This window comes from Cyrtonyx montezumae, unplaced genomic scaffold, assembly GCF_038088225.1.
Source record: "Cyrtonyx montezumae isolate F1298 unplaced genomic scaffold, pur_monq_1.0 scaffold_31, whole genome shotgun sequence".
Taxonomy (NCBI): Eukaryota; Metazoa; Chordata; class Aves; order Galliformes; family Odontophoridae; genus Cyrtonyx; species Cyrtonyx montezumae.
In genome coordinates, this window is record NW_027072036.1 from 4024354 (window position 1) to 4034305 (window position 9952).

Consider the following 9952-nt stretch of genomic DNA (forward strand, 5'->3'; position numbering starts at 1 on the left):
GTTTGTGGCGGTGCTATGGAGGCGGCGGCCGAGCGGCGGCGGCGGCGGCGGGGGGAGGTGACGGTGAAGGCCGAGAAGCGGAGCCCGCGGCGTTCCGGCTCCCGCTCGGCCCGTGGCAGCCAGTCACCGCCGGCCGAGGAGCGGCGGGGCGGCCGCGGCAGGAGCAGCAGGTAGGAGGCCTACCGAGCGGCCCCGCGCCGTAGCCCGTAGGCCCCGCTCACTTCTCGTGTCGTTGTCTTAAAGATCGCCCAAAAGGAAGAGCAAGTCCGGCCGGAGGAGCAAGTCGCCCCGCGGCAGGCGGAGCCGGAGCCCGCACCACGGCACTGTGAGGGTGAAGCAGGTAAATGGCGTTGGGAGCGGCTCTGCCCGCGGAGGTGGCAGCGGGGGCCCGGGGTGCTGCGCCTGCGAGATGTCTGCAGAGGTACGGAACGTGCGGCTGGCCCGGAAAGCCCTCAAATCCGTATGAAACGCCTCTTTAGGAAGAGAGAGCAGCGTGTAGAGGCGCTCCCTGCTTCAAGTTTTGCCGTAAAGAACTGAGTATTTGCACCTTTCTACGAGCCCAGCCTTGTGCAGGCTGACCCTGAAGGCTTCCTTTCTCCTGGTGTCAGCGATGCGTTGCTCTCTGGCAGTCTTGTATTACTGAGCCCAAGATGTGGGAATTTAATCTGACAAGGGAATAAATCCCTCTCGCATTGCACTAGACATATGCATAACATATCCCAGTCTGTGTTTTCCAAGTGTGGATCTGTGATTTCTGGTAAAACTGAATCAGATTTGCTGCACTTTCATTCGGGTTTCATCATTGTAAGTTTCTTGTTTTTGTTTTGCTTCAGGAACGAGATGATCATTCTCGCAGAGGGAACGAGGAGCGAAAGCAGAGATACCCATCAGAGCAAGAACACAGGAGAGACAGAAGTGGTGACAGAGACAGGCACAGAGATCACTCAGACAGGAGGAAAAGTTCAAGTGAAAGGCCTGGAGGTCGAGGCCACGAGCGAGAGAGAGATGTTCAGAACATCCGTGAGCAGCAAGCAGAGAGAGAGCTCTATAATGAGAGAAGACGAGAGCATCGACAGAATAACGAGGGGAGTGGCATTGACCAGAATCCAGAACACAGGCAGTCTGATACCAAACCAAAAGATAAAGCAGTAAACAAAGAAAAACCGAGCTTTGAACTGTCTGGTGCCCTCCTGGAGGATACCAACACTTTCCGAGGGGTTGTGATCAAGTACAGCGAGCCCCCAGAAGCTCGGATTCCTAAGAAACGCTGGCGCCTCTATCCTTTCAAAAATGATGAGTTTCTGCCAGTCATGTACATCCACAGGCAGAGTGCATACCTCCTGGGCAGGCACCGCAGGATAGCTGATATTCCCATCGACCATCCCTCCTGCTCCAAGCAGCATGCTGTGTTTCAGTACCGGTGAGTGTTGCTCTGTCTCCCTCCGGTAGATCAGGATGATTTGGTGATTTGCACAGGGGGAAAGAAAAATTCAACTCCTTTCGTTTAACCAGAAGCCTTTTAGCGTGACAAATACGGCAGCAGGGTTAAATACAGAGCTGCATGTATGTCTGAATTGGAGTAATTAGCAGGTGTCATTGGCAGTAAGAACGTTTCAAGGGGATTTTTTCATTTGGTCTTTCACAACAAAGGCTGCTGATCTCCTGCTGAAACAGCAGGGGTTGCCTGCTTCTGCAGACAGAGTTGCTCTCTTAAGGAACAGCCATCTGCTCTGCTGCAGGAATCCCCGTGTTGTACAGCAATAAGTTTTAGGGGGTGAAGCAGTCTGTCAGAATCCGCTGCAGAGATTTTCCACGTCTCGTTGCTCTCACTGTACTCGCTCAGATCTTTGAAGCAGCGTTGAATATTCACGGCAGCAGGGCTGGTGGGTTGAAAAATTCACGTGTTGTGATGAAAACAATGCAGTCTTGGTTTGTTTTGCCAGGCTTGTGGAGCACACTCGTGCTGATGGCACTGTTGGCCGCAGAGTGAAGCCGTATATAATTGATCTTGGCTCTGGCAATGGTACATTCCTGAACAACCAACGGATCGAACCTCAGCGTTACTATGAACTGAAAGAAAAGGATGTTCTGAAGTTTGGATTCAGCAGCAGGGAGTACGTTCTCCTCCACGAATCTTCAGATAAATCTGAGGCCAACGCAAAGGACGATGACGAGGAGGAGGAGAAGGAGGAGGAGTCCGACAGTTAACAGACAAGAAGGAAATTGGGGGGAGGGAGCAGGGGAGAGAAGTTGTCTTTTTTTTTTTCAGTGAAATATGCATTGGGATGTAAACGTTGGGGTGTCAAAGCACTGATGCCTCTTACTGCCTTAAAGTCCTTCTTCTGTCGCTGAGTGGTTCTCGTGGTTTATTCTGGGGGGACTTTGCTGAGTATTTGTCTTTGGTAGGTCTGCATATCAGGGCATCCAACTTATTCCAACCCCCCCAGCAAGCAAAAGAGCACCTGGATGTGGACGTTCTGATGCTGGAAGCAAATGTTCAAAGACTGTCTTCTTCTAAGAAAAAAAAAATGATGTAGGACGCAGCAAGCGTATTTAAAGTTATTTTTATTAACTGTTTTGTCATAACCCTTTGAAAATGCTACTGAACCCAGATCTTAGTTAAAAAGTAATGCATCCTTTTGTAACATGTCTGGTAGAGTTTGCCAAATTCCTTGGCCAATTAGGAGTTGCAGACAGGAGGATTTTCCCAGGCTTGCTGCTAACGAGGCAGGAATATTGCAGACCCCCCAACCCCCCCTGAGTGCCTGCATGGTTTGGGCAGTTGGTTTGCACTGTGCTAACTCAGCAGTGGGCATTGCACCACGACGTGCTGCCTGCCCATGGCAAGGTCACGACAAAGGGAACTGCTCTGTGGGGTTTGAGGTTGCAATAACATGGTTTGGGAGGGCTGAGGTCCGTGTTGGGGCACTGGAGCTGTCTCTGGGTGTGTGTCCTCCTGAAGCTCAGGCCTTTCTGTCAGCTCCGTGATGTTTTTGTTTGTAATTACGTATTGTATCTGTTATATGGTGGCATGTTTTTACCCGTTTGCACTATTTAAGTTTCCTTTGTATTAAAAAAGAAGAAATGAAACCATCCTTTTGTTTAAAAACATTCTCCCCGCTGTAAATGAAAACAGTGCTGTAAGGAAGAGGGGAGAAACCAGTTCTGCTTGCTGAAAGAAAACACATCTGGCACATCCGTGGATGTCTTCTCCCTCTGCTTTGCTTGGAGGTGAAGGAAACACATTTCCCACCCTGGTTGTCCTGGATGTTTGCTCTGTGGCCACGTCTGCTGTTCCTACATACGGGGTGTATACACACCAGATCATCGATGGCGTACATAGAGGTTTCCAAGTGGTGAGCGGGATGAGTTTTCACTTGAAGGATCTCCTTTATAGATAACTCCGGAGGTTTTTAAATAAAGCATTTGTAAATTGAGCCCCGTTTCCTTTCGGTTGTAACGTTTCGTCCCTCCCCTCTGAAATAGAGACGCCCTTTGGAAAGGGAAAGGTGGAGAGAGGCGGATGCTGGACGTTACCAAGCTGTAACCCGCGCCGCTTCGCGCGCAGCTCCGCCTCCATCCGCGCCCCCGCCATCGCGGCGCGCTCCCGCGGCCGCCGTGGGGCGGGGACCGGAGGGGGCGGGGCGTCCCGGCAGCCCCACCCCTCCCCCCCCCGCTCCGACCGCAGCCGCCATGGCCGCGCTGCACGCCAAGGCCGGCGGACCCCCGCAGATCCCCGATACCCGGCGGGAGCTGGCCGAGCTGGTGAAGCGCAAGCAGGAGCTGGCGGTGAGCGGTGGGGAGGGGGAGGGTGGGGGGGGGATTGCGGGTTTTGGGGGGTGGGGGTGGGGATGCGGTGGGGCTTTGTGCTCGCGGTTGGGGCCGGGCCCGCTCCATGCGCTGCGCTGCGCCCGGTAGGAGACGCTGGCCAACCTGGAGAGGCAGATCTACGCCTTCGAGGGCAGTTACCTGGAGGACACGCAGATGTACGGCAACATCATCCGCGGCTGGGACCGCTACCTCACCAACCAGAAGTGAGTGCGGCCCTCCCCCCCCCCCCCCCCCCCCCCTTCCCCCTTTCAACGCCCGCCCCACGTCCCCCTCTGTCCCTTTGCAGGAACTCCAACAGCAAAAACGACCGCAGGAACCGCAAGTTCAAGGAGGCCGAGCGGCTCTTCAGCAAATCCTCGGTCACCTCGGCCGCGGTGAGTGCCATCCCCGTCCCCCGGTGCTCCCGTCCTCCGCTCCTGCCGGGCCAGGAGTTCCTATGGACGTCTGCTGAGCTCTGAGTACATCCCCGCGGTCATTAACGCCCTTTCTGACTTTCCAGGCCGTCAGTGCGTTAGCTGGAGTTCAGGACCAGCTCATCGAGAAGCGTAAGTCACCTCTTCATCTCTCTCCGAATTGGCAGAATAGGAAAGAGTTAAACTCCCCACAGCTCGGCCCCCTCTGCGCTCCCCTGCGTTTCTGTCCCATCAGCTGTGGGAGGAGATGAGCACTCCACTTCTGGAAGCTGCATTCTGCTGTGGGTGCTCAGCGTTCAGACCTCTCCTCCTGAGCTGGTGGTGCTGGCACCGTAACTTTGGGTCCGCCGTGTGCTGATCACACAGCAGTGCTGCATTTCCAGTGCTGGGTATCAGAAACGTCGGGGTTTGTAGTGTTTTTTTCCCCGATGCTTTGCATGGGATGAGAACTGGGGGAGGGATAACCACAGCTTTTCTGCTCCTTGCCCCGTTCCAGGCGAGCCGGGCAGCGGGACGGAAAGTGACACTTCTCCAGACTTCCACAATCAGGAAAACGAGCCCAGCCAGGAGGACACCGAGGAGCTGGATGGATCTGTGCAGGGGGTGAAACCCCAAAAAGCCGCTTCCTCCACTTCTGGGAGCCACCACAGCAGCCACAAAAAAAGGAAGAACAAAAATCGGCACAGGTTGGTGGTTGCTCCGAGTAGCTGCTGCTGAAGGGTGCGAGGGGAGCTGGTTCACTCGTGAGGATAAGGACAGGTTCAGGTGGCTTGCTTACATCACCTGCTCTGAAGTTGTTTCAGGGAGGGGAAGGAGTGCTGAGGCAGCTCAACGAGCACAGCGGTGCTTTTTGACCAGGCCTGATGGCTTCTTTCCTCTTTCAAGCAGAATAAAGCTGTCTTCCCCACAGTAGAGACAACGGTCCTGGCCTCCCGTGATCGTTCCTTGGTTTCTGCAGAGCCAAGGAAGATAGGAATGTCAGTGCTTTCTCTGGAGAAGGAGGATGAAAAACAACTTAGAGTGTTTTGGGGGCTGTCGGCACTCAGAATCTTTACTACATTTTCCAAACCCTTTTTCTGTTGTCATGTCCCGGAGTCCTCTGATCGTAGCACGTACAAGTTGCTCTATCACATAAAACCACAAGTTCTTGTTATTAAACTGCCCTGAAATGCACGTGAAACAGATCTCCTGAACTCTCTGATGGGATGTAGATGACTGCTTCTAGCCCTTAAGGCGTGCCTTCAAGGCTGAGGGCTCAGAAATAGGGAATAATTGAATTCCACTGCTGCTTTCCCTGGGGAACATGAGCATTCGGTTCCTGTTATGTGCTGCTCTTTGGCTTTGGGTATGGATGGATATTCCTCCTGGAGGGGCCTTCCCATAGGGCTGCAAATGTTGTAAAGAACAGTGACAGGTCGCACAAAGGCCGCTGGGAAATGGTCTGGGAGGCACTGAGGTAGGTATAGTGCCTGAAAGCTGATGAACTTTTTCTTATTAGGCCTCCAGTCGTTAGCATTTTTAATTGTTAGGTCAGGATTGTTCTTCCCTCAGCAGCCTTAATCAGGCAGACAACCCAAAGTATTGGATGTCCTTCTGGGTTCCTCCTGAGCTGGGAAGCAGGAGCAGTTCAGAAGTGTTTTTGAGCCCTCAGATCGTGGGGAGTAAGGCCAGCAGTAACGAACTGCAGCTCTAAACTGCTTCAGAGAAACAGTCTGTGAAAGTGCAGCATGAGAACGTGGCTATTCCAAATCACAAAACACTGCTGAACGTTGACACGGACCAAAAGCAATCTGCTGCAGGTACAGTGGGGTCTGGTGCTCTAAATAATAGAAACTCTTCTGCTCCATTACATAAACCCAAACTGTAGCCACAGGAGTTAGGAAGAAACTGCCCTCCTGAAAGCTTGTGTTGCTTTGGGCTTTCTTCTGCTTTCCTTCCACTGAAGCAGCTGTACTGTCAGAATGTTGGACACGAGGAGCCCTGGTCTGATCTGGTATGGGAATTCTTATCCTAAGAGATGCATCTAAATTAGGGACAGGACTCGGTGCTTATTCTGTAATAGCGTGGCCCGGTGGTGGAAAGTCATTAAATCTGTAATAGAAACTGTTAGAGGTTGTGACTGCTGCTAATGACTGTCCCCTGAATTTCAGCAGATCTTCAGGCACTTAAACCAAACGAAAGCCAGTCCCAATCTTTTTAATGGCACGTCTCATTCAGGAGCTCTTTGTTTCCAGCGTGCATTTGAGCTCTGCTCACCTGTTCCCGAAGGACCGGGAGGGATGCACGCCCTGAAGGTGCACTGACTCCACGTGGCTCCAGTTTTCCTCCCTCCCGTGCCACCAACGGAGAGTTGGATTCAGATTGGGCAGAGCTTGTGTCCTGCTTTAATCCCTAACGATGACAACGGGGGTTCAGGCAGCAGGGATTGATCGAAGCCATCCTCTGTTCCTTCAGACCACAGACCAGATGCTGATTTTCTGTGCGTTCAGCAATTCTCAGGGCTGAAGCAGTCCTCCTTCCTCTTAGAAACCCATAGAAGCACCCGGTGGAGCTTTGGGGCACAGCTGTGTGTGGGGTGGGAGTGCAGCCAGCCGTGGTCGGGCTCAGCTGTGGCTTCAGGGGGGGGGGGGTGTGGGTGTAAGGGTGCGTGTGTTTTGAGAGCGTGGAGCACGTCCTTGGCCACACAGCTTCACAGCTGCCTCCACCTCTGCCTGAACAAGCTTTGCTTTGCTTAATAATCTAGACAAAGCCACTGCTTTCTGACCACCCATTGGTGGTGTGGTTTTATTTCTCTACCCGTGAGCTCCTCTGCTGCCCCCGTCCCCCCCCACCCCCCAGCATTCCCTCAGTAACACTGCTCCCATCCTAACACCTCCCTGTCCCCGAGGTCCACCTGGGGAGGGCTCCTCTGGACCATCAGATCTGGAGTGCTTTTTGCTCCCAGTTCTGGTTCAAGGCGCCTTTAAGAACGTGATGGTGTTCGTTTTGGTTGGTTTTTTTTCTTTTGAACACTGGCTTCGTTTATCTGTTGGTTGATTTATTTATTTTCAGTATTCTGGCTAGGGTGGCTAATCAACTAATTCATTTAATTCGTTAGTATATTAATTTCTATTGCTTTCTTCCTTTCAAATGCTGCCCCTCAGCCCGTCTGGCATGTTTGATTATGACTTTGAGTAAGTTTTGACTTGAATTAGTACTTGTGCTGTGTTGTTAGTGTGTAGACACCAATGTGCCTTTTGAGACCTTTCTAACCCATAGTTTATCTGTTTAATTGTAGGTATGTATATTAGGTTAGGCTGGGAAGGTTTTTTTAAAAACAGAAAAGCGTGATGGAGGTAACATTTTATTTAATACCTTCGGCAACATTAAATTAACTGCGCTCTCCTTTACCTCTCTATTCCATTGTGATTATTATTATTACTATTTTAAATAGATAAACTCTTTAACCTACCAACGTAGTTTAAAAGCTGATTCTTCTGGCTTTGCTTCTGAAGGAGATCAGTGTAGATTTGGTTGTTTCCTTCTGGGCAATGTAACGAGCTCCGTAGCTTTGTCTCCTGTTAATCCCTGTCATCTTCAGCCCCTATCTCTGTTCCAAGTGAATGACCCTCAGTGCTGTGTCTGAATAATGTTGCACACCTAATGAATTAACGTAGAGCATGCGTTTGTAACCTTATTTCTTTATGCTGCATAACTTCCCCGTGGCTTTTATCCTGAGCCTTTCTTAACTCTCTTTCTGAATGGAACGGAATATGCGTTTTGGCACAGAATAAAAGAATCCACTCTCCCTCTCTTTGCTCCTCTCTTGTCCAGTAATGCTGGGACAGTGATTTGGCTCAGCCCAATTGAGAATGTGGATTGAATTAACCTTTGTTGTGCCTGTGCCACATGCACGAGCTGGTTCTTTGAAATCCAGTGTTTGTTTCACGTATTGAAATGGACGTTTCTCTTATCTTTCCAACCGCAGGATTGATCTCAAGTTAAACAAAAAGCCGAGAGCTGTAAGTATCAGTGCTCTGTCCTTGTTTTCTTTGCTCACCCGTAGACTTGAGTGGCTGGCTGATTGCTAATCCTGGAAAGCCTCCTCCTGCCGTGATTTAAGATGTTGTTTCCGTGGTTGGGGAATGTCTAGGGATGAAGCATAAGTGTTGTCTTGTGGATTTAATAGCAAACGAGGCCGGGTAGGCTTGACACAGGGCTAGGCTGCAGTTAAGAAGCTGCGTGCACTTATGAACCAAAAAGCTGCTTTGAGTCTTGCTGTTTTGTCACGAAGTGCACCAGTAGAAGCACCTGGTTTGGGCTGAATCTGATGGTATGTGGAATGAGAGAAGGATAGGGATCCCAGATCTGCGAGCAGAGTTGGAGTAGAAAGGTCTTAATGTGCCCATCTCCTCCCGTCTCCGCAGGACTACTAGACACATCAGTGCTGAAGATTCTGGGACCTGGGCCTACGTGAATCCCCACCGAGAATAACTGCAGACGTCTGAATGAGCACGGTGGCAGCTCTCTTGGCCATGTGTGTGCAGAAGGGAGTGCTCCACTGTAAAGAACTCGGGGAGGGGAGGGAAGGGGAGGGGGGGGAGAAACACGGACATGTCTTTGCATCATTTGTAGATCACCTGAGTTACAGGAGGCGAAGGTGTAGTAGTGGTAGTCTTCAATTCCTGGCTATTCTGTGCTTCCAGCTCAGTCAGGAGCTTCCTTCAGTTGGGCTGATGTTACTGCTGCTGCTGTAAAGCCATGGGGAGGCGTTTCCTTTCCTGCTGGAGTCGGGCTGTGATTCACTGTGTCCCATCCACCTCGTAGGACTTAGGTTACTTTGGTTACCCATACTTAGCTTTGTGGGTTGGTCTGTTTCTTTGTTTTTTAAACCAAAGTGCAGAGTTTCTGAACGGGCCTTTGGTTGCTTTGTTTTAATCCCTGTAGAGAGGGAGGTTCTTCGTTTGGTGGAGCAGCTCAGTTTGACCCTTATGTGAGCAGAGAACAAGGTGGCTGCCTGTTTTCTCTGACTTTCCTCTTGAACTCCATCCCCTGGAGTTGCCACAGTGCTTTTGGATGCAGAGGAGCCTGGAGCTCAGAGCCATCTTGCTCTTTGCTGTCTTTGACGTTGGGTAGATGCTCTTTTTAATACAAACTTCCGCCCTTTGTACATAAACAATAAAAGTTGCATTTGTCTCTCTTCCCATATTTGGTTCAGTCAAACTACGGACTCGGAGCACTTTTGGTTCTCCATTGGGTTTGGGGTTGGGGTTGGGATGCTGGAATTCTTCCAGGCTCACACTGTGACCCCGTGGAGGTATCCTTTGTGTTTGCTTTTCTGCTCAAGCCGTAACACGGAGTACTCAAAAGGATTTCCAGGCACTCCTCTCCAGCCGTGCTCAACTGATCCCACTCCAAGGTAGGGCTGGGATGGCAGCACTCATCTCCCCCACACAACCCCACCGTGCAGGACTTGAGGGTGAAGGTGTGCTTAGGAGAGCAGTTCCCTGTTGTTTTCTTGTTTTGGGGGTGCAGGCAGCTCCGTGCCTGCTCCTGGTGGCAGCTGGCTTATCCCACTGCACTGAGAGGTGGTGGTGCTCGGCTGCGGGGACCTGCTGGGGTGTAGTGGCTTAACAGGAGAGCAGCAAAGCTGCCCTACTTTTTTTTTTTCTTGCTGTGTGTGATTAAAGTTATTCCTCTTAAAAGGTAAAGTAGAGAGGAATAGAAGA

At 51.2% G+C, this 9952-nt stretch overlaps 2 protein-coding genes across 5 annotated transcripts; both read left to right on the plus strand.

Annotated features, from left to right (window-relative positions):
* Positions 1-15: 15 nt before the first annotated feature.
* Positions 16-2346, plus strand: SNIP1 (Smad nuclear interacting protein 1). Its single transcript, XM_065744582.1, has 4 exons — positions 16-170; positions 244-340; positions 834-1420; positions 1944-2346. Exons 1-4 carry the CDS (start codon positions 16-18, stop codon positions 2206-2208), a joined length of 1104 nt encoding a protein of 367 aa, XP_065600654.1. The 3' UTR covers positions 2209-2346.
* A 1334-nt stretch (positions 2347-3680) lies between these two features.
* Positions 3681-9423, plus strand: MEAF6 (MYST/Esa1 associated factor 6). 4 transcript variants are annotated; one of them, XR_010622659.1, is made up of 8 exons: positions 3681-3789; positions 3919-4034; positions 4118-4205; positions 4331-4376; positions 4741-4930; positions 7522-7579; positions 8212-8245; positions 8651-9423. XR_010622659.1 is itself a non-coding variant. In XM_065744378.1 (7 exons), exons 1-7 carry the CDS (start codon positions 3694-3696, stop codon positions 8657-8659), a joined length of 579 nt encoding a protein of 192 aa, XP_065600450.1. In that variant the 5' UTR covers positions 3681-3693; the 3' UTR covers positions 8660-9423. The 4 variants fall into 4 exon arrangements, 3 of the variants coding, with proteins under 3 accessions (XP_065600450.1, XP_065600452.1, XP_065600451.1); XM_065744378.1 differs by lacking the exon at positions 7522-7579; XM_065744380.1 differs by lacking the exons at positions 7522-7579; positions 8212-8245.
* The last annotated feature ends 529 nt before the right edge of the window (positions 9424-9952 follow it).